Source organism: Trachymyrmex cornetzi, unplaced genomic scaffold (genome assembly GCF_001594075.2).
Source record: "Trachymyrmex cornetzi isolate Tcor2-1 unplaced genomic scaffold, Tcor1.1 scaffold24, whole genome shotgun sequence".
Classification (NCBI taxonomy): Eukaryota; Metazoa; Arthropoda; class Insecta; order Hymenoptera; family Formicidae; genus Trachymyrmex; species Trachymyrmex cornetzi.
In genome coordinates this window covers 1,000,586-1,026,440 of record NW_017297060.1, presented here as the reverse complement: position 1 = coordinate 1,026,440, position 25,855 = coordinate 1,000,586, and the positions used below count along the sequence as shown (strand labels likewise).

The 25,855-nt window shown below is 36.0% G+C and overlaps 1 protein-coding gene across 2 annotated transcripts in view; it reads right to left on the bottom strand.

The window, feature by feature from the left end:
• scalloped (TEA domain transcription factor 1 homolog scalloped) overlaps positions 1-25,855 on the bottom strand; it is a 176,127-nt gene that overhangs the window by 105,760 nt on the left and 44,512 nt on the right. For both annotated transcript variants that reach the window (XM_018507566.1, XM_018507567.1), the window contains exon 2: positions 18,413-18,503. In XM_018507566.1, coding sequence (XP_018363068.1) covers positions 18,413-18,503 — 91 coding nt within the window. The remainder of the gene's footprint in view (positions 1-18,412; positions 18,504-25,855) is intronic.

Here is a 25,855-nt window from a genome sequence, read left to right as displayed (position 1 = left end):
GTACTGGCTTAGTACTGGCACAGTACTGCCTACAATACTGTCCCAATACTGGTTGCCAATACCCAGCCAAGTTACCTTTCGGTATGATGCCAGAACTCATCGTTATTAATCCAGTAATATGCCAATACCGAGCCAGTACCAAATCCTTAACGCAGTACTGGCGCGATATCGCGCCAGTTGTAAATTTCCACTTGGGCGATCGACGATTTTTTTCTCTCTCTCCAAACGGTCATTTTACATGATCGAGGTATCAATTATGAAAATGAATTTAATCGCCGTATTTGTGCGCGTATTCTTTCATTCTGTGCGAAACAAAGTTGATTGCACGTAATAGATATATTCTTGGCGATCGATCGTTTCCGCACCAACTTATATTTCAACATCGCGCAGTCACGATGCATTATATTGTAATGCGGCGAACAGACGTGCATGCAACGACACGCGATTACGAGGGCGTAAGGAGGGCCGTTCCACCGTGATTACGGCGGAAGAAACGTTAACGATCGACCGGAGTGATTCATTTGCTACGCTGCAATCGTCCGAAGAGCATACAATGCGATGGCGTATGCGATTAAATTTAGCTGAGCGAGGAGATGTTACCTGCTTCGCGCTCGTATGTGTTGTCGTACCCAGATATATTATGATTGCGATGGCGATTATTAGTAGTGTCGAGTGATCGACGAGATCATGCGCGGCGATGTGGGCGATTATTATGCGCGACATGTAAAATATTATTACGATCGACACTTTTGTAGAAAGTGATTCATCGCGCGATGATGTTACGCTCTGTAATGTATGCGCTTTATCTCCACCCAATTTATTTTGCGTTATTACAAAACGTGACAAACCCGTCGCCACAAAGTGGAAGAAAATCAGCTGTAATGAGCGCTCGTTATTGGGAATTTTGATGAACGCATCGATATTAAAATCTCGTCATTGAACAAATTAATTTATGAACGAGCGCGCGTATTAGTTTATGCTCGAGTGCGGCATAACGAACGCGGCGCGATAGACATTTAATCTATTTATCATGTTATTTGTAATACCGGACACAATATCGATTCCAATGGGGAGAATTGTTACATTCACAGCCAGAGAAAAAGACATATGATAATAATTATTACTATTATAATGTTACTAATAACTATACGTATATGGTTTTATCAACAAATACGATATATACAGTTGATAACCGACTACGATTATAATTATTATTACTAATATTATAATAGCAATAATCATAATTGTATATAGCAATAATAATGTAATTATAATTACAAATATCAAACATTTTTCTCTCAATGCACTATATTCTTTTTTCCGAGGGCATGGCAATCTTTAAATAATAAGTGTACATTTTTCTTAAAGGATATGATAAAATCTTTTACGATCGAATTACGTCTCCACATACATAACTGGTTATAAAAATTAATTTTTCCCACTGAATTTAAGCGAGACTATCAACACGATGAAATGATTTAATATAATGAAATATTGCTGAAGTTAACGAATTTATAAACGCATTTGATAAATTCAGATTATGAGTGGAATGCAATTGTAATATCTATATTTATCCTTTAATTCCATTTAATTTGCAATAAATTAAGCTAAACCATACTTTAAAACTACGATGTATTTATTATCTTTAACATTCTCACGCATAGCTTTTCACCAACCGAAAAAAATCTCGTCGTTGAGAAAGACTCGTCCGCAAATCGGTGGTTGATAGATACATTTTTCAGAGTAACGTTGGAAATACAAGTATTTCAAGTACCACGACGACATATTTTTATATATCTGTCTCCGAGATTTCGCGCGAAGACGGAGCTGGAGCGCGCTCTAAAAGCGGACACGAGATTTATTTAAAATTCGACGCCGCTCGAGCTCACGCCAAAGGGACAAAGACGCGCTCCGCTCAAAAGATGCGGACGGAAGCTGCTGCGTGTTAAGGATGGAATTGTAAATCAAGCTGGAGAGATCCTTGATCCTTCGCACGAGTCGCTCGAGTGGCGCGAGCCGCATGTACATACATACCATACGTACGCACACGCACACTTAAGTACCTACTTTAGGACTGCTCCTTTTCGCGAGCAAATTCACACGAGAGAGAGAGAGAGAGAGAGAGAGAGACTCCGAGAGAGCTGTCGCGACTTATCTTATCCACGGTGAAATTTAAATTCAAACCGACGTACTGACACACACACACACACACACGTGTACGCGCGTCTCCCAGGACCGTTCCGCAGCCTCTTCTCGCGTAGGAGGTCGGCCAAGGTGGGCGGATTGTCGGTCGGCTATCGGAAATATTTTCCAACGCCGAGAATTTATCGGGCGTCTGCCCGGAAATATTTGAAAATTCCTTCGACGACGAGGGAGGTAAAAGGGAGAAGGGCTGGGGGAGAGATGAGAGGGAGGAAGAGAGAAAGGGCAGGAGGCGAAACGGAGGCGCTCCCGGAGGGAAGCTACAAAATTTTTCACACCTTAATTAATTCCGCGAGAGGTAGGATTTCCAGGATCACGACGAGGTGAGAGCCTGGCCGATCGATAATACGTTCCGCGGCGTTTATTCGCGGCAGCAATAAAGTCACGTCGGCGAGAATATAACCCCTTCACTTTTCGTTGCGGATTCTCGTCTGAAATCTAAGCTTAGTAAGGCAAGGTAAAAAAAAAAGAAGATAAACGAGAGTCAATTTTAAATTATATTACAGCGAAAAATAAAAAAAAAATAAAACGTTATATATGTTGTAAAAGAGCGTAATTTAAAAAGTCTCTAATTTCATTTAATTCTTCTTTTGCAATTTAATTAATTTCTCGTATAGTTTATATACACACATATTTTATATGCATATGTTTGTGTGTATATATCCTGAAATATCAAAACTAACAAAAATTTATGTTGTAAATACTTTTCCCTTTTCAATCATCAAGATGATATTATTGAATTGTCTCTTTTAATTGTCCCGAAGAAACAAATGTCTCGCACGCACCATTTGATTTTTCAGAAGAGACGTAAAATCTTGAGAAAAAATGTTATGGTACTAATCGTCGAATTCTGCGAAATGAAGAGAGACGGGAGGGTCTTGATCGTCACGAACGTATCGTCCCCCATAATATAAGGGTGGTAGAATAGATTACGACCCTTCACCCTCGACTGTGCTTTTCCGTCGAAAACGGTCTACGTCCCTTATTGCAGAGACCCATGAGTTTATTGCAAACACCGCGTACAGGGTCGTGCCGATTTATGAGTATATATATATATATATAAAGCACCATATATATATTTATTGCAGACAATTATCTTCACGAGCGCCAACATTCGCATTTATTCGCGCGCGCTTCGACACTTCTCTTATCCGCGTCGTCGGAGAATTTCGCGGAACGATGGCCGATGCGATCGCGATCCAATCGACGAGAATTTCAATTACTGATACGCCTCGTGCGAGTGACATGAAAAGTGCTAAAAAACGGAAGTCGAGCTTCGTTTATAGGATTTAATCATTTTAATCTCCGATAAAAGGAATCACCGAATGAATTCGTTGTGTTGCTGCGCGACGTTTTGCTTTCATTCGATTGCGAGAATGGCTGCGGAGCGATGGATCGATAAATCCACAATGAGTATTACCGAGTGACGATCCCGAAGCATCCTCTTGGAATCACACTTGTTGCTCGGCACCTTCTCGCGATCTAGAAAGTCGCCCTTCCGACGACTGCACTTTTATTGAACGAAAAGCCGAGTATTAAAAGAATTTACGAAGCAATTTCCGATCGAAAGCTTAAATAATGATTCCGTTACGAGACATATTCGTTAAATACTTATGCTATTAAAAGACAGAAATAGAGATAACAGAAAGAAAAAGGGAAGGAAACAATTTATCATTTTAATCGTCTTAACTATTACAGATAATAATATTAAAGATTCAATAAATAAATAAAATATTTTCATCAAGAATTAAGAAACATATAATATTGATTTTTTTAAATACAATATAACCTCTTTAATAAATAATTTTGATTATCTTGAAATATTTCCGATTGTGTACAAATTTTTATCGAAAGACTTTTTAAATTAGAAAATCGTTTCGAAAAGTAATTAATTCAGCACATCGTCAATCTCGTTAAAAATTTTATTAGTATACAAAAAATTAAAGTAAATTATAATCCATCTCCTTTTATCAGAGACTTATACATGTGTACTTAAGTAAGCACCAAAGGCCGGTATTTGAAAAAGAGCGCACAATTCGGACTCTATTTGCTGCCATCGTATTTTATTCTGACTTCAATCTTGTGAACTGGTACGTGTGCTCCCACGTGAAGGGTCGGAGATGAATACATAGGGTGGTTTCTGGAATGGCAAATACGTTTTCCGTTCCCCTCCGAGCTATTGGCTCTTATCGCGGTCCCCGACTGGATTGTTTCGCCGGGAAAAAAAAGTGGAACAAATTACTATCATTCGCTACTCTCTTTTTCTCTTTCTCTCATCCCCTCATTCGCCACTCTTGCTCCATTTCGTTCCGTTATGGAGCCCACACTTTAGTTAACGTTTGAAGGGCTCTCCGAAGAAAACCACTGCGACCTCCTTCTTTATTACATGCGATACGTTAATGAAAAAATATGGGACGTAGTGACGTCTAACTGATGTAGCGAGAAAATTTTTCTAGAACGACGAAAGTGATGGCTCGTATTAAAATATTGCTCAATATTTAAATCACGTTGTCAAATATTTCATCAGATAAGATTGTATCCATTAATCTTTATAAGACTAAAAATTTCCATTTGCCTAAAGATCTTCGAAATGGCGATTCCTTTGATTCGTAAACATATTCAGCCAGCTCAAAAAAAAAAAAAAAATTAAGATACGCACCAGCAAAATATTTTTTTATTTTCGTGAAGTATATAAGGTGAAAAGGTCGAAAGGATAATGATCGAACAGCAATCGCGAAAGAAGCGAAAAGTAAAAAACGCTCGCGCGTTCATCGATTCATCTCCGACTACACCCTTTTTCTTCCGCCCTCGACTTCTCGCAACGCGCTCCTTCTCCTCGATTTCCACTATTGGCAAAGCGATAACTCGGTACGTCGGCCATAAATCAAACTGCCAGAGTGTTTCACCTAGCCTCTCTCACGCGGAGGAAGCTTCCTCCTTCTGAGGCAGCTCCTTCATCCTGCAGCAAATGATCCACGACGGTTTGGCTTTTTATTTAGAGTCGACGAGCTTCCGGGGGAATAAATTCACATTTGCAGACAACGCGCATATCACCTACACGTTTAATTACATATACGTACAAAGTGTTGCTAAATGTAATTTTAATCGCGAATGTTTTCACAAATTTAAAGTTCACGTTAGGTAAAGCGTGCGTAAAGTTTGTAATACGTTTCGTGTATATGCTTTTGACGATCATTTCAATAATCGATTTGATATCTCTCGTTGTGCTGAAATTAAATTCTATATAAAAATAAAGCCCTTTCAATATTCCACACCGAACGTTTCTCTTTTTTTGTCATTTAATCGCGTCGCAAATTCACAGCTCTTGTAAAAGGTCCTTCGTTTTTAATCGCGGAAACAATTTCGAAAACGGAGCTACTGAATCGCGAATGAGAGCAAAACGTCTGATCGCAACTGATACTTTTGCGGTCACGTTGCCCATCCCGTGACTATTGCGCTTTAATTACCCTCCGATGTCAACTAATCAGGTTAAGTCCAATATACGCGAGCGTTAATTAATGCGCCGCGATGCACCGCGAGTCAAAGTACCGTTCGCCGGTAGCTAATGCCTGCTTTTTCCGCGCTGCACACTACACGCAGCACACGCTTCGTAGAGCTGCTGCACTTTGAACTTTGCGAGAACGTTAGCGCGGCATAAATTACCGTTTCCGTTGTAAAAGGCCGTTTCGCGCGAATTCTCTGCGTAACTCGACGTTATTGCCGTTGTATATATATGTATGCACGTATGTATGTATTTATATATGTATATATAATATACATATTTTATATTTATATATATATATATATATGTGTGTGTGTGTGTGTGCGTACATCTGTATTATTAAAAAAATGGCAAATCCCAAGAACAGCAGCTCTCCAGCTTTCTCCTCGTGAGCAAGATCCTCTCTGCGAGAGAGGAAGAATAATAATTTAAAATATAAAATAATAACATCATCCGGGAGAGTGAAAACGTTACAAGTTCCGAGCGAGAAAATTCTCATGTTGAGTTTTTCTCTTTGAATTCGTATTTCCTCGTGCGATTTTTCTACCATAATTGTTACATCAAAAGGCAAAGAATAGGTGCTACGTCGTATATATTACGCATTTTCAAGACACGGAAGCAATGTCTCTCCCGTATGAGCACCACTGAGATGCACTCTTCGCTTGCACCGAAGAGAAGAACGGAGAAAATGAGCGAGACTGAGGGGAGAAGACGACAAGGTACGAGAGGGGAGGAAGAGAGCACGCGGCGAGGAGTGACGGACGCTCGGTTACGAGGTAGGGGGATAGTTTAGGTTGAGAAGCGCCCGACCAGGCCAGGCCAAGCCAGGCCAGGAAATGCACTTGACGCTGCGTCGTCGCGAAGGATGAGTCATCGGAGATACGGAAAACCGGTTCGCCTCGGCTATAAAGGCCCCGGCTCGCTCTCTCTCTCTCTCTCTCTCTCTCTGCGTCTCTTCGCTCTCAGCGCCACGCCGGTGTCTTTTCAGCCACTCTTTCTTCCCTGTGTTACCACCCTGCCCCTTGCCTTGCTATCTCTTCTCTATCACCACAGGTAGTCAGCACTTTTCTATCAGTACCCTCTTTCTTTATCTTTTTCCCTTCGTGTCCCTCTCTGCCTACTGTACCAAGATCTCGCAGAACGAACTCTGGTACTCAAGCATTCTCAATCATCGCTTCGTCACGCTTTTCGTAGCATTGGCTATAGATACCGGGTATCTAGTAAAATAACTGCCGATAATTGAGACAGGAAAAAAACAGCGAGCATCAAATTTCAAAATACAACTTTGGCGGGAAGTTAAAACATTAAAAATAGAACCTAACGAGTTTTTTATGTAACGCGGTGATGTGCTTTTAAATTGAAATACTTCGTAATGTAATATCGCTATTTTTAACTTGTAAAACGTCTTTCCTCTCTATAGATAAATTTCATCTTTTATAAATTTAACAGTTTTCAATGGCTAGGTAACGAATTTGTTTTTCCAGAAAAAATGTTTACATATTATTCGGTACACATATAAACACCTTGCTACGAAAATTAATTCAAACAAAATCACTTAATTGAATGTTATTTTCAAAGAACATTGAAAATATGTATTTGGCATTAAACAATATCAAATCCGCGTTATTTCTAAAAAAAAAAAAAAAATCTAGAGTTAAAACAGATATTATCTGGCTTTCCGCAGTCGCGCATCTGTTATCAATAAACAACAAATATCGCGCTGGTGAATTATTGGCTTTTCCTAAGCCCTTTGGTCGGGATTTGGATTTGATATCTGTCGAAAACAAAACTACCGCAATTTCAACAAGCAAAACGACTTTTACATCGTAAATTTGAAATACAGTTGAATTGTGATGTCACATTATGTCTATTATCGTCATAATAACCTCGTTTTCACGCACGTGAATTTAATACGATTTATATGACCGTAAAATGTGATTTCGACCGAGGGAAGTACGCTCCGTAGCATCACAATAGGCACGATTTAGTCAGGACTAAAAAATGTGGACTTGGACTGATTTTCAAGATAGACAACGGTATGCAGGTAAGACAGGTACGAGTGACCATGCATTTGTATTGCATTGTTTCACGCAGTCGAACGAGATACGCATTTGTCCGAATTCGGCTTTTATAAAAGTGAAAGATACGCATTTTTACACGTGACAAATCGGTACGAAACGACCGAAATCAGACTCACGAGTCGTACGACAAAGAATTCAAGTGATTGCGAAAATTTGTTCCGTGCGATACGAAAACGATGACGACATACGATACAAGAGATAGTGATACGCGTAACAAAGGACGCAAATGAAGAATGTTCCAGTTACACATTTCGCACTTTATGATTTTAGAATTGTTCCAAAAGGGGTTCAACCTTGTAGACAAAAATATAACAAATCGGTAAAATTAATTTCACTATTTTTTAAACGCGTACGTTTTGATATAACCGCAAATTATAGATTTCTGTAAAGTGCTGTAATAAATTTTCTGAGTTTTCTCATACATTTTATTCTCTTGCTTCGGGAAATGAAGGAAATATGAATGCGAAGTCGCACTAACGTGCAACATACGTCACGTATGACTCATAAGTCACATAATATATCAGTGTCTAGCCCATGACTCATATATAACGGAAATGAATTCCAAATTTAAATACAACAACGATTTCGTAATCGAATTAATAATCAATATATATGAATATGAATAACTGATAAATAATAAATATATTCTGAGAATTTATTCCTAGAATCTCTCTCCCTCTCTCTCTCTCTCTCGAAAAAAAAAGAAATGTATCGTTGAAGCGTTCTTTAACCGCAGTTCTCGGTGCTCTTTTCCGGACACTTTTCGAGAGGATTCATAAGCGCGTGAAACACGGCAAACGGACAGCGGGGAGGAACAACACGAGAAACAGAGAAAGTAGAGAAGAGCGCGTTACGAGCCGTTGCAAGCGTGTATAATGCGCTTAACCGCGGTAACTCTAGCTACAATCTGCAAGTGTCTTACTTTGTAATCGGTTCCCTCTTTCTCTCATTGTCAGGCGTATCGTTGCACCACCGTTGTACACGGCTTTATGCAAATTTCACGCGTCCCATTATCTACGCACACCTTCACCTACGTATGCGTGTACACAACGTGAGAATGCTAAAATACACAACTTCGCTAATGGACCCAAAAGACAACGCTTAAAACCACTCCAAAGTGAAGATTATTGAATTACGTTCTCATAACTTATCTGCAACAACTTTCTGATACAATGGAATGTCATCTAAAAAACATCCGTTGCACTTTACGCGAGATTGTATCTCTCTCATTCATTAATAAAACTACAATAAAGTATAAAATAAGTTTGATCAATTTTACTGAAGTGCATGGTAAAAATCTTCAAAATATTGTATTGTACCATAATCACCATATTTTCAGGGTAAATTTTAAAAGAAAATTCTCTCCGTGCAGTACACTAAAGCTCTATATTAATCAAAGTAGCGCAAAAGTCCGCCATATTGGACCTAGTAATCGTACCAATAATACTAAGCGCTTATCGGATTACAGACAAACTAGGTCCAAGATGGCGGTCGAAATAGCGAATAGGAAAGTTGTCGGTATTTCGGTTCAGATTCCTTTCTACGCGCTTTCTTCCGCGCGAGAGCAACACCTCGATTTTTTTTTTCATCTTCACTCGATTTGAAAAGTATCATCCATCTCAAAGGCTATTTCGAGCACAGATCGTCACGATCTCCGGTTTAATGACATTTGCAAGGGCCGGGGAAAAAGGTCAAGATGCACACCGTAGTAATCGTGGCTTTCTCTCTCTCTCTCTCCGTTCCTGTCTATGGACAACGAGATTCGCCACGACTCTTCGAAACGAGCTCTTTTCTCTGCTTCGTCGGCAAATCAGTGCACAGAGAGTACATCGCCGTCAGGAGCGTAGAGGCATCGGCGAACGGCGATTTGTCCGCGGAACAATAGAAGGTCAGTACATTTCAGGACGTTGCGCGACGAATACCGCAACACAGAGAGAAAGATAGACATACGCGCGTACACAGACAAATGCACATATATTCGCCGGTTACGGCGTTTATGCAATCAGGTGCAGGCCGTCGCACCAGGGAGAAAGGACTCTTGCACTTGGGGGCTATTCACGTCGCTGCTACTGCATGGCGGGTTTCTTATTGCGTGTGCCGTAATGGTGATATTTCACGACAACGGTCGTAATATAACTTTCGATGGTATTTCATGCATTTTCTAAGCGCGTCCCCGCCGCATCCCTCCGCCCGCTAGCGCAAATGAGCGCGATAACGTGTGCAGTCTTCTATGAAACGATAATTCTTTGTGAAAAATATTTTATTCGCAATTTTCTCTCTCCATATATAATACGCCAAGTGATATACGCTACTCCGGGAATTGATCAGATAAATCGAGATGCGCGGTGAATAATTATCTAATAACTACTGACGGTACGTGATACGATCCGTGAGAAAAACTAATTGGTAAATAGGAGGTTGCATTTCTACATTGTATGTAATCAAAGCGTGTTTTGTACGGTTGTTAATTAATCTAACGTATAATATTATATTACTGAAGAAATTGCCCCTTGCAGATCAATTCACTTCATAACAATTAGGAATTAAGTCTCCTACAATTGCATGATATAATTTATACTCTGATACTCTGGCAAAAAGCAAATACAATGACGGCAGTAAAAATCGAGAATCAGCGAAGACTCGTTTGCAGATAGAATTGCGACATCAGCCAGCTGCATCTCGGTAAGGTGGAAGGAGGAAAGCGATGAAAACTGCGCGAGTCACTTGGTCTCTCAGTTCACAATCTCTCAACGGTTTATCCCTCTTTCACTTTATCTTTTGCGTATGTACTTGCGGAGACGTCTTATTTTGCGGACTCTTGCGAGGCGGAAAGAGACAAGATGCATGGGAAGAGAGAGAGAGAGAGAGAGCGCAAGAGAGGATCGGAAATAGACGAAGAAAACTGCGCTGAGAGAGCCTCTGCATGCAAGCGGAGCGAAACGGTCTCCGATCAGGAGACAAAACAGTGACTATTTCTGGTGGCGGTTCATCTATCGAGAGTGCCCTCGAGAAACATACGCCACTGCATTTGCAAACGCCGACATAAACAATTATCACCCATTTTAAATCAAACGGTCTTTAAATGAAATGACTAAAATTTACTGGAGTTACTGATATTTCGAGCTCAAATTTTAATATTATAAAAGCCACACATTGTTCATGTAAATCAATGGTCTTTCGAAACCAATAATTGAGGCTTATTGGAGCCGCTAATATAATTTCAATGAGTTCAGATTTTGACGTTATATAGAGATATATTGTATATATTCTACGCTTATTCGCTATATGAAGATTATAACTATGCAACAAAAGTATATTATGAAACTGAACCTAAGTTTAATAATAAATGATGATCCTATAATATTTATTACAATGATTTAAATGTCTATCGACGTTTATCTCGTGATTTATATATTATTATTATTACTTTTAACTGTCTGATGAAGTTTAGAAAAATTATCTTTAAAAATCAATAATATTTCTACATTTATGAGATATATTTTATTTGTATTTTTATTGTAATTTAAAATATATTTTTGATAAATAAAGTTAACATTTTAATCGACAACAATTCATTAGTGACTCTTTCATTTAATAATTTTATGTTCTTTATCGAAATTGCTACATAAGTATATAAATTAATTGCTTTGTCATGCATTTAACAATATGCGACACGAGGTGTGACGTATTTAGAATCCAAATAAAGTTGAAACGATCTGCGATGAATGTCATGATAAAGTCATGATGCTAAAATATCTCGTCTAGACTAGAACACTTGGGATTTTAATGTGCAATTAAACGTGTGTTTCTCCAGAAAATTATCCTACAAGAGAGTTAAACTATAAAATGATATAAGCGTACAATTATCGTAGAACTTTTAGCAGTTTGAACGCTCATTCGGGGACGAATCTCGGCTACATAATCCTAAAAAGAACCTTTACAAGCCGTAAACTACGGTAAAATCGAACCTAATCTAGGTTTTCTACCTGCAGACAGTAGGTCTGGTGATTTATAACAATGTTGATATAAGATATCTTCTTTTCAGTAACGTTATGTGCACGCTTGGAAAGTATAATAGATGCCCCGGCCCATTAAGAAACGGAAAAAAGATTAGTCAGAAAAGACCATAAAGGAAGATTAGAGATGGCTATTGAAGTATGATGGTTAAGTAAACGATGACAAGGCTCACATAGTAGAATTCGCCGTCGATAGATTCCTAATCATGGGCGTTAGAAAGCTTTTTTCTGTAAGGTAAACGAGATAGACTTGTGCGACAGTGAGATAAAATTATGAGTAAATACACACAATCATTTCCCAATATATATATACAAGTCCTTTAACGCATAATAGAATGCACTCAATAGTTTTCATCTGCAGAATCTTTTGAAAATATATAATAGTTCTGATAGTTTTAACTTCGATGTACCGAAGTAAATACATTTGAATGAAATAATTTATAACAAATAAAGTCAGACACGTTTTATGTAAAACAAATAGGAGAGGTTAAAGCCGAAGGATGAGCAATGAAAATGTTTTGTAAATTAAAAATATAAAGTTAATTTAATTTCGAATAATTGAAACTTATTTTTCTAAATATCGAAACCCCTTAGTTTCAAATAATTGTGTATAGGTACGAATACGAACGTTTCAACTGTACTAACAATAAGTCTTGATCAATATTAAGATATTAACAAAGATAAAAATTATAATGAATTTAACTGTAGAATTAAAATTAAATTAACTATTGAAATATAAATTGAAAGACAAACAAAAACGCGAGTAAATTAAAATAAAGCTCAAGTGTAAAAAAATAATTTATCTTTCATCTATGTTACCGTCCTCATCTTCCATCAATGTTTATAAGTTTTTATTAAAAAAAATCTTTTCTCAATATAACATCACGTATTAATATTTTTTTCGTGTAATTATCTTTATTACTGTTTACTTTAAATAACAATATAAACATAAAGTTATGTTTAATTTCATGATAAGGTTATCTTATTTTATTTCATGAGTTTAGATAGTCAAGTTTAGATTAACCTATCTAATCTTAAAAATTTATTCAACTATCTAAATATAATATATAATAAAATTCTACAATAGATACGTATTACAACAAGTGATATTAAACTATGCTTTATGGAATCGTATAATCTCCATATCCGATATATAGCACCTATATATAGCATATTAAAAAAAAATACCTCAATTAAAAAATTTTTCGAAAAGAATAACATTGTCATCTCTCTAATTTTTTTTTGTTAATCTTTACTAATCACTTAAGCTCACAGAAAACCTATGTACAGCGTTTCTATTTCTTTGTTCTCTATTTATTCAATTTCTTGACTCTATTTATCAATTAGATTAAGGTTAACCACAATTGGAGCAGAACTGAAATTAGTTAATCGTGACAAGTTCAAGTAGTAAAACATGTCATCCTACTTTAATCAACTCGTGCTTTCATCGGCATGAAGAAAAAAGAATTCTTGCAAGATATCGACATTAAGAACATTTGTATAAAGAATATAAATTTCATAAACGGAATGCGATTCCGCATACTTCTACCCGGAATAGAAGGTAGAACAAAGCTTTCATAGCAACGTTGATGCAATTATGTACACATCGTGCGAGAGAAAATGCTGTCAGACCAATCGTAAATCTTGAGGAGTGTACAGGATAGTAATTCTCAAAGTCGCCCATCGTTAAACAAACCTTCTCCACATTTACATTATACAAGGTGCCTCTAAACAATGATACTTTCTTTCAACAATATATACGTAGATATATGTATAACATAAGAGAACTGAAATTTTCAGATTAAATCTTAATATACTCGTAACTGTTTACATGTGTATATAGAGATTATAAATTTTATATATATCCAAATTTAATATTATTATAAAAATAAATGATCAGAAAGAATTACTTTTCTCTAAGAAAGAATATTGTTCAAGAAAATTAATTTAAAAAGACCTTATAAAAAGATCACATTTTTCAAATAAAGACCACAATTAGAATTATTAATATAGCACACGTCCAAGAAGAATATAATATCACATCAAAAAATAATCTTACATTTTTGCTAAAAATTTTTAATTATTAGCGAAGTTACGTGAAGTTTTTGCGTAAAAGTGTATTTTCGGAGCGTGACTCGATGATATTCGCGAATAATCGCGATTGAAGGGAGACGATACGCGAAATGTGCCTTATCCATTGTTTCGCGCGATTTCGCGATCATCGCGCGCACAAACCGATAAATCAAGATCCCGAAATGACCCGTAAAAGCCCGGGGGCCACGGTTTACGAGCCGGCAGCTCGTACTTCGATACGGTGCAGGTTTACAAATACGTGGATCAATTCCGGCTTTATCGTTCTGACCGGCGGCGGCGATTGGCCGATCATTCCCGTTACGAAGCGTGTGTATGCACGCGACGCGTACACGCATGCGAGCGTGCAGCCGCACGACTCATTGCTCTTCGATTAAATATTCCCAATGCATATCGCGATAATAATTCAGCTGCCACCGTCGCTCTCTTCGACCGACCGCAGCAAAATATGAACACGAGACGTTACCGCGCGCTATTATGCGGATTAGAAGAGTTTACAGATTCGCGCGTACGTAAGCCGAAACGCAATATTTGAATCAGTGATGTTAATACTAATTCTGCAATATGAAAATACGAAGAAACGCGTGTCTTATGATTCTTAAGGAAAAACAGATTTGCATTGCCTTTGAAATAATTAAAGAATCGCTTCTCTTTGAAGAATTTTACAAATAAATTTAAATAACATCGTTTATAGAAATCTAAAACGATGAGTTTAGATAACTATATAACTATTATATAAGTATATTCATTAAATATTATAAGAATTATTAAAGATAAATATAAAAAAAAAATATTTGAAATCAACATACATTTGCTGCTAAATTATATTTACTAAAAAATATCTAATTTTTTTTCTTAAATCTAATTTTTTTCAATCATACAATAAAATAATCCTATTAAAGAATTATATATAATTCTTTAATAGGCACATTTATTTAATCTGATAAGACACCAAGTAGCAAATCCGTTTCTCTTTCAAATAGAAAGCCTTTATGCAACGGTATTATTAGTCATATCTTAATCTTCAATGTATTTAGATACAAGATTTTCTCTTGTGCAATGATTTTTGCACAAAATACTTTCTTATATGTAGTTGATTTACTTTTATTTCTAATCCGTCATTATATACATAAATGCGTACCGTCGGATAAGATTATTTTCTCTCATAGCTATTTTAGTTTAACTTCAAAAAAGATTTATAATTAAACATTGTGGTTAAAACGACGAATCTTGGGGTTAGGAAATTCAATGCTAAATTATTTCGAGTGAGTTAATCTTGAAGCCAGTCGGAAATGGCTAAAATAGTTCACGCCACATTAGTTTAAATTAAGACTGTCAAATATATTATATTAATCTAATGACTTTGTAACATTTTGCCTAAAAAAATATCTTCTCATTAAATTCAAAAAAAGATCTTTTATAAACTCCAAGAGATGTATTTATTATTCTTTTTACGTTCTGGTTAGAGTGTGACTATTTTAACATATCAGATTTTTTACGCCAGGTAAGTTAACGGTAAAATACAGAATTTATATGAAATGTCGTGCACTTTAACGCTTCGTGGCAGAAAACGTCATGGTATTTACATAACTATCAAATCGGCACGTTGAAAAACATCGCCGTCGTGCTGATATAACGCGAGTCCCTACGATTTCAGGAGTCGGATAAGAATCGCGCCGTAAAGCAACCGACGTTCGTCTACGTTTTTCTCGGCGTGATTTAAGGTGCAAATTTTAACCGCGAAAACGTAATTAGAGGACAAGCGTTAATTTTTTTACATGACTACCTACCCGTGTAACGATCACGGTCTGGCGATTATGTGTGACTCCTGCAAGTGTTATACGATCGAGTGTCTTTCAACACAGAAATATACACAAACATACGTACGCATAACACTTCACAGAGCAGGAAACATGAATAGACCAGAGACGAATACGACTTTCCAGGGCCGCAGCTAAATAAATCCTTTTTTTCTTAGGCTAAAGTACATTCAAGTAAAGAAGTGCCTTCGTTCTCTGTAATATGTAACGTTACAAAAGATTAATAAATATTTTAAACTAAAATTATTTTGCAATTCCTTTAACAAATATTTCAAATTTTAACTTTAATAATTTACTTAATTAGAGAATATATTAAGATACTTGAATGATAATAGCGCGAAGATGTTTATTAACAGATTTTACGATATTTTTGCCAAAACTAAAGGTAATGATAAAAATACATAAAGTTATAGTTTACAGTAACATCATAATTTGGTCCTCCATTTTATCGAGCATAATAAAATCAAAAATTGAAAAATTAAGAAGAGAAATAACGTCCGACGGTGTTATCGTAAAAAGAGTGTTATTTTAAAACACGAAAGGAATTATCGCTTGTCGTCATTAAAGTTTTTTTGCTGCATCTTTTAAATCCGTCTCTGGAACGATTCGCGGCACGCAAGGCTACGGCAGAGGGGCGGAGAGCCGACAAAGGTGCCTTATCGCGGCTAATTTATATTTTAAGACTTACTACTACTGCGCCGTCGTACGAGGAACGTGAAAAGTCTCGCGAAACTCGGCAAATAAATTCCCCGGGCGGCCGCGCTTTCGCGCTTGCTCGCGCGCGGGGGAGATTTATCAAAATTCCAGGCAACAATAAAAGAGGAGAGTCACCGAGGCGCAGGAGCGCAGGGAGCGCGTTTCCGTAATCGCCACGAGGCGCGTCGGAGCGCGACGCTAAATTCAAGAACGGTGGGACAGAACAAGATCGACAATAACGGTAGGTCTCTTATCGAATTGTAAACGTTTAGCGCTCGTTAATGGGGAAAACGTGACCGCGATGCTATGCAATGCATGGTAAGCTGGAAGAGCATTGTTGCGAATAGAGGAGACGACGCGTTATCGCCGGTCACCGCGTAGAACAGTAATGACGGCATTAGCAATAATTATCGTCACAAATTTATTATTCGGCTGAGGCTCGCTCATCCATCCATTTGGTGTATTATCGTCGTCCTTCGCGATAAGAAAAGCGTATACACAAAAATGTCGCATGCCAATAGAAATATTCTTAAAGGCATTTTTTATTCTAAACCAAATTTCAGGTTCCTTTGCGTTACCTTATTTAAAGAGATATTTTTTTATTTAGAATACATTTTCTTTCTTTAACTTTCGGCAGATTGATTTATATACACGATGTATTAATCTTATAATACAGAGCACTGCTCATTGTAAGAATGTCAATACACTGAAAAAAAAAGTATGTAAAATTACATAAATAATGTATAAAAACTCAATTTACAATGGAAATATATAAAATTGTATGTTTTCACAAATATTTCGATAAACTTAATTTCACAACTGTAAATTTACTTTTACAAATTGTTTAATTAGATAAATCTATTCGTAAGTTGTAACTTTACTTACATGTGTAAATATACATCTTTAATGGTAAATCTCAAAAAATTATTCATTATAAATGCAATTTTATATAAAACTTTTTCACAATGTAACATGGCCAAAAAAAACCAAATTATTCAAAACGTTTACAGGTGAAAAAAAATGCATGGGAGACACGAGTTGAAATCTCGTATAAAGATTTAATCGGCCTCGTGCAAATTGTATTGCGAGAGAGATCAGTATTGGAAATACAAAAGCTGCGAATGTGTATACCGCCGAGTCTTTTCACCGTCGAACTGAAAAAACTATCTTCCTCGCATCTTCCAGCTTTCCCGTACAGAGCGCCTTTGCGCAATTCACCGAAGTTGCAATATAAATCATAGCGTCGGATCGCGTAGGCTGGCAGCAGGAACGCGCGCGCGCGCGCGCGGCGCTTTGAATGCACAACTGCATTTTGCAGGGTTTTTCTACCCGATGCCTACGATTTACGTAATGACGTCTCGAACAAAAATACATGTGCCACTCCGTCCGAGCGACGTGAATAATGCCCTCGAACAAGGAACGCGGAATGAATTAGTCCGTGAAACAATAAATTAGCGGATAACACAGCTAACGAGTTCCTAGTGGAGAAATGTCACGGAGGAGGAACGAGTTTACCGTTTGATTCTTTGTAAGTACTATGGAGTAAATGTCTTCTCGAATATGTAAAATGTGTATACGAAAGTGTCCTTTTAAAACGTACACGTGTAATATAAAATTTAAGATAATCGTTGTGCATCTGCATGGTTAAATAAATAAAAATAATATATATTACTTCTTTAAAATGTTTTTCTCTCGGATTTTTGCATATTGAAAAAAATATTAACATGCGTTATTGGTTATTGAGAAGTCGGAGTGCAATACATAAAAAAATCAATCGCAGATCGTGATAAAAAAATGAATGTTGCCTCATATCCGCTCACGTGAGGTATTTAGTTATAAAAAATGCAAGTCGATAATTCCATAGGAAACTAGAAAACGATGAAAGAAACAAAGAGAGAGAAAGAGGAAGAGAGATAAAAAGAATAGGAGGCAAGAAGATTAAAATGGTATATCTATGAGCAGCCAGACGAGAGCCGGTAAACGCGATTATTATGCATACGTAACCTGGTATCGCGCCCGTCGAACGCATACACAACATATGCTGCTCACATATACGCACGATGGTGAAACAGGCCGGAAAATGTGATGCACTTACCTGAAATGAAAAAGAAAAAAATTCCAGGTTAACATTGACATTCAGATTATAGATATCTTTGTAATTTATAGAATTAACAACAGTCGCACGTGCAAATGTGTTTACATATTTATATATATATCGAATTTCTATTTATAAAATAACTAATAAATATTTTTTTCCCCGAGAGAGATTGCCTACACTAAGAAAAAAATATGTTAAATTTTAATATTTGTTTAAACACTATTAACTTAACATTTACTTATTGTAAATGAATATTTACTAGATAAAAAAAAGTGATAGTTAAATCAAATTAATGATACTTGTACCAAATAAATATTTGTTTCCATTTAGTAAATATTTAGCTAGTATCTATCCAAACAAAAGTATTTAAACAAAAATTTAGTAAAATTTAGTAAAATTTTTTTTTGTATATTTTTATTTTATATATGTAAACCTTATTTCTAAAAGTACAAAAATTAAGAAACAAAAACGTACACGACTAAAAAATACATTCGATTATTCACGTTTGTAAGAAGTTCTTCATCTATCTCTTTAGGTCCGACATCATAAATCAAAGCGGCCGCGATTTGTAAAATATTGCCAGATCCTTATATGCAGTCGTTCCTTAAATATATTTCTAGTGACTAATCGTGTTATCTCGGAGGATATTGTGGCAAAATGCCTTCGATCCCTAAGTAAAGACGATCGATCGTGTATTACACGGGCGGAGAGGAGGAGAAACTTCTCGAGAAATCCTTCCTCATGATCGATTAATGGAAGGAGCTGCCAATTCGGAACGACGTAACTCGCACCTTTCCGTTACTTCTCGTAAACGCCCACACTTTGGCTGTTGGCCAAAGCATCGAAGCTCTGCTTTATCGAATCGAAAAAATGTGTGTGTGTATCCATGTACTGCGATCGCATCTATCCCTTCCTCCTCTTCTCTGTTAATAGATCTCAACTAACTGATAGATTACTCGTAATTGTTACAAAGCGTGAGGAAACGAAACTTAATTAGACAATGATTGCGCGGGCACTGCAAAGAATTTTATTAAAGAACGAAGGCTTTCTTTAAAACCTTCGTTTCTTTGCATCAAAAAGTATTACTCGCTATTACAGTTTTTGCTACAGCAATACTTTAGTCACAGAAAAAAATAATAAATTTAGAGTAATCAAGAAATAAATACTTGTTGATACATGGTGATATATTTTATACAGTATATCTTTTAAGCACTGTCTAATTTTTTAGAATAAAAAAAAATCCCATTTGAAAAATAGAAAGATTATTAAATTATTCAAGTTGGAGTGATTTTTTTCATTCATATAAAGTAAATTCTTCCAATCTACGTCATAAAATAAATATTTTTTATTAAAAACTTTAAACTCGATATGTTCAACATAACTATAACAATTGGAAACAGTACACATGTGCCAAGCAAGAAGATTGGTAATAAGCGAGTAGCATTGATCGTCATCTCGTTGTCACGTCGATGTTGTTTTATAAAATCAATGTAATATAGAAATATCGACAACGCTTTTTCCACGGATAAATGCTGACAAAAATCTACGTATATGTATACCGAGTTTAAATAATTTTTTTAAATTAAAACTTCTTTCACCGAAGTCATTTTAACTAATGTTTCACTCCAAACGAATGGAACATTCATTTTACATAATTAGAGTTAAACATTCATCCTTAAAAAATAAAATGTCGTTCCATTTCAAAAATGTATTATTTTTATTATCAATTATAATGGATTTTTACTTGTTTTGAGTAAGATTTCATTTTTAAAAATTTAAAGTATAAATAGTAATAACTATTTATGTTAAATAATATGTAAAAATGATAATGATAATAATAATATATTAAAATTTGCTTTTTAACTGAAAAATATGTGCGAATTTTTTTGTCTCCTCTCTCTGCTTTATTTATTTATTTAATTTTAATGCTTCTTACAAAATACTCGTATATGGAAATTATTTTAGGAATGATAATTTTTGCTTTAAAATAACAGATAAAACAGCTTTACATGAGGAAAGAATAAACTAGAAATAACATATACACGTTTATCGTTTTTTGGTATCACACGCACACATAATTCTTAATACTCTCCAAATCCATAAATAAATTGCTGTAAATATTTATCCGGCAATTTATAGATACCAAACGATAATATGCACAATCTTATTACGTTATCACCAAGCACCGGAAAATGTACGAGAGATTACCAAGTCACATTAATTTATTATGCTTGTTACTTATTTTGTAAATAAATTCAATGAACGAGTGTCTTTATCGCCACCCTGTACGACCCGATGATCCCTATGTCATATTGCATAATGAATGAACGGGAAGCTCGAATACGTAAAACGTTGAAAATATTACAGAATCAAGCTAAAAATAAAAATTAATATTAGAAGATATTCATCAACTTTTATGTCTGCCTAGCTGGCCTCTCTCCCCCCTCACTTAATCAAATCTTAATGAATAAATTATATAATAATGGATTATTTATGCGCTCTCGAAATCCGTAAAAAAAAATTTTTGCGCTTATTTCGTTTAGCTAAAAAAAAAATGTGGATTTGGAGAGCGCATAAATAGTGCATTATATAATTTATTCATTAAGATTTGGTTAAATGGGAAGACCAGCTAGGCAGACGTAACTTTTTCCATATGTATCCTTCAAAATAAAACTAAATGCAGATTGGCAATAGGTATAATAAGATTAAAAAATACCTATAATTTTAAGTTTTTTTTTTTATAACATTTTTTTCTATATTATATTATATCGCATGTTTTAAATAAAATTATTTTATCATTAGAAAAAAAAAACTATATATATATCGTAATTCCTTTATTTATCAATAAAGACAATAATTTACATCTTGGTCACAATTCCAAGACTTTCGGTTAATTGATCTCTTTCTTTTCGGAATTGGAAAATGATAGAGAGAATCCGGTAAAGCTTAGTTAATTTTATCTAAGGTTTGTAAACACGACCTTAAATTATTCTCGGCGTTTTAACCCGCAGACGCACGGCATGTTCTGCGCGCTTGGAGATCGTTTCGCGAATATAAACGAACAATTTTTGGATCTCGGATAGCGTCACGCGATTGTTCGATCAAATGATCATATATCGTGCGATCGTGAACGAGAGACAGCTGCAGCAGCGAGGATACATTCCGCGTGGCGATTCATGGTTGAGGTAGGCGTTGGACGTGGGCGCGTGCCTGTCTTCGCCGATTTAAATATTTAACTCCGCTTTAAACGCCGACAGAGCGGCACACAGCCACCGCCGCCATTATTCGCGAGTAATAATTCCCGCCGGTCGGGTAAACGCGGCCACGGGAAAATTAGACGGTCGTGAATCATCGGTACCGCGAATCGCTCCCTTGAATTTTTAGCGCGCGAAAAGAGATGGAGGAAAGTTCCGTGTACTCGATGAATAATTGAGATTGTCCCCCACGAATTCTATTAAAACGAGCGAGGGAAAATTCCGAGGAGAAATTCGATCGAGCTAAGTCGGCATCTGAATCGTATTTCGCCGAACGAAAGTAATGTGACTTTGTGGGAAAAGAAGAAAGATTCGATCATAATTCACAAAAGTATCGCAAATCAAAAGAAAATAATTTTCAAGTTATCGTACACGTCATTGTCGATTTATCTTTCAGAAATCCTATCATATTCGACATACATTGAATGAAACGATGTAATTAAACGGTTTACTTATTAATAATATGAATATTAATATGGATGTAATTAAACAGCTTACTAATTAATAATAATATGAATACTATTAAGCATAATTACAAATAATCTATCCTGAAAAATTATAAAATAACTCATCCTGAAATACCTATAACTTTATTTCACTGAGTCATCAATTTTGTAAAAGTCTAATTTATTTCTGCGAAAGAGAAATTAAGCTTCTACAAAATTGATGACTCAATAAAATAAGCTTATATTTCAGGATGAGTTATTTATAATTTTTCAGGATAGATTATTTATAATTATATCGCAGTAGCTGACGGTAAAAAAATTGCCATCGTTATTCACATGGAAAACAAAGTTGACCGCTCACGTCGTTGTACGTAATTTCATTTCCTACGAGAGAATCCGTCACGATCGCCTCGACCTTCTGCAGACGTCACCAGGTAGATCGAGCCGTCGAATCACGTTCTCACGTTGCTCGGCGGATAATTGAAATTGCACGCGAGCCAAGAAATCGAGAGCTCGATGAGAAGGCCAACGCCGAGTGGACAGAAGACGAAAGATACCGGGAATCGTTTCCACCGCTGCACGTTGCTGCTGCTGCTGCTGTTGGTACTTAAACCACTTGCCAAAGTTTCCCACCATCGCGGAAACTCATTCATGGATTGCGACCGTTCGCTCGCGCTTTTATTGAGTCGACGACGTAACGCGCGGAAATATCAACCGATAATACACATCAACTGTTTCGAACGGCGCAATCACGATAGGTTTAAATCTGTTGATGGGCTGTCGATACTCTTACGTATTTAACATCTCGAGTACATAATGCTTATGTACATACATACATGGCATTGTAAATAAGGAAAGGAAAGTTTCTGCAAGAAATACATTGACAAAAAGCTATATATAAATAATTAATATATATTGTATAAAAATAAGAAGGAATGTGCCAGTAAATTATTCAATATATCGATCGTTAGACTAGTTAATTTCTTTAGTGAATGATTATTACACTCGAATAACAATTAAATCTTGAATTTTCGAATAATGTTAGCATTTATTTTCCCTGTTATTCCAAGATCATTTGAGAAATGACATTATAATCTCCTCACATCGGTTCACATCGATTTGAGGGAAAAAGAGGATACAATGAAAAAATATATTTACTCTATTCTCCGTTTGCCTCTTCGCTTCGAGAATAATATGAGCTATAATTACGTGGGCGCTACGCGTGAACCTCAGAAAGACCTTAAGGGCTGGACGTGAATCCGCTTTTATTTTGACAGCAAGCATTCTGTTCGCGCGTAAAACCGCGCGACGTCAAGTCGCTGCCTTTCAGTTGGAAGGCGTACTCGACTATTTTAGCCGCGAAATAACTCAGCCGAGGGTTCAGTCGGGAGAGTTGCGACGTACAGAGGGCGAGGGACCGAGAAGTGAGAGCAAGAGAGGGAAAGGGGTAGGCAGTGAGCGCGCCATGATATGTAGGTCCTAAAGATAGAGCACCCGAAACAACCATAAACCTTTTTATTTCACTCGCCGACGTGCGTTTCTGCAGAGACCTGCACTCCCGATGTTTGCCGGCGTCTGTTTTTTTCCCTTTTTCTTTTCTCCTTCTTTTTTCACGATAAAAAAACCTTACTGAAGATCATCCCTATTAACCTGGACCCCCCACTATTGCAAATCGAGTTGGGACATGGTCAAAAATTTAGTGCTATTTTGTTGCTAATTTGTTCTTGACTCTTCAGATCATACTCTTATTGGCAGCATCGTCGCGATGCATTGTATCATAATTCGTCACATTTCGTAATTTCATTCTGTCCTATGCACGCTGTCCGTTAATATCCTCTTTCTAGATGTAGTAATTAGAGTCACAACTTAACAACGACTTCGAACGTGACTTCAATTACGACCAAGTTAAGATTATTTGATTCCCATCGCTGAGCAATATTCAAAGAAGGCTAATTATACGTCGCTAATTGCTGTTCGTTGTATTAACAAAAGCTTGCAATTCGATATGCTTATTAAGGCCGATAAATATAATTCCCGTGTAAATTCACCGCGTGAGTAAACATCTTCTATCTAAAAGTTCAGAAATACGATTAATCTAATAGTGCAAAGTAAAAGTGCTTCCGTTGAACGAACTTATTCCCGCACAGGCGACTCCGTAGTTTTATAAGATTCATTACAACGGCTACTTTTGTAGAAAGCTCTCTTAATTACCACCTGTAGCAATTATCGAGTCTCGTAATCGGGCGATCGAGATATCGACTAACTTTCGTTAACTATCGCGAGCGTTTAAAGGGATAGTCCATTAGCCAAGAAATTTCTTCATTTTAAGATCATAACATTGTCAAATTTCAAATTGTTTTTATACAACGTCACAAATATTGTTTCTCCACTTAAATGAAAGCACAATTAAATTAATTCCCCTTTTCAATAAATCTGCAAGTAAATTGTGTGATTAACTTCTAAACTTAAAAGTTTTAAAAATGTGTAATTTCCTCCTTCAAAAAAATTTGTAATATATAGAACAAAAAAAAATATTTTATTAAAATAAATTTGAATAATAATAAATCTATTATACAGAATAAATATTCATGGATTTATAATATATAAAAAATATTAAAAAATAAAAATAAATACATTCTCTCGCAAAATAGAATTATATTTAAGAGAGGCGAAAAACATAATTTGCAGTTTAAAGAGTAAGCAAATTTTAGAACACATAGATGACTTGAATGGCATTCGTTACTTTCAAAAAATGGATTCTGTGGAGCGGCGAACATATTTATCATACACGAAGTAGAATATGAAGTACTGGCGGAGACACGGTATAAATGACAATCGGCCAGACTCATATCAAACGAAATTGTCAAAGTCGATTACACAAAGGATCATCGCAGACACCGTTAGCAGTTTATCGAGTATCGCTGCTACGTTAAAATCCAATTAGAGACTGTCGTTAAAGTCTCTACGAATCGATCGTCGTGCGTCGCTATAAAACCAAGTGGAAGTAGTAATTATAGGTAAACCATAACCGGATATATTTCATCCGATTTTTCTAATATCGAATAAATGAATGCAATGACAACAAAGATACGCAATTAATTGCTAATCCACCACTTGACATTCCCAAATGAAAACCAATTACGCCCTACCTCGGAATCACGTCGAAGAGACTGCTTGTACGAGAAAAATTACATTTCAAACGATGCATGTAGAATTTAAATTGAATAATAAAATCATCGAAAGAGAACGTGATGGGTTCTTTTCTGTACTTTCCTTATTTTTTTTTTGTAAATTCTTATAAATTAGTTTAAAATAATTTTTTTAATCGGTAAAATAATAATAGTGGCGAGTGAATTAATTCAGAACGTAACTCTTATTCGAAACTGTTCATTTGTTAGGTTTAATCTGATTTTATCCAATGGGCTTCATCCATGATGATATCATGGGTGAAACGTTTTGAATAAAACATCAGGTTAAGCTTAACTATAAGTTAACTAGATAATAAAAAATTAAGCCTAAGGAATTTTGCACTCGATTAAATAATGCAAAATCCAATCGCTCACAAATAGCTCTTTTTAAACGGATGCGAGCGTTTCTCGCTCGCAGTTATGCTCGGATTTCCATTCATTCGTGAGGCTCGATCGCCGTC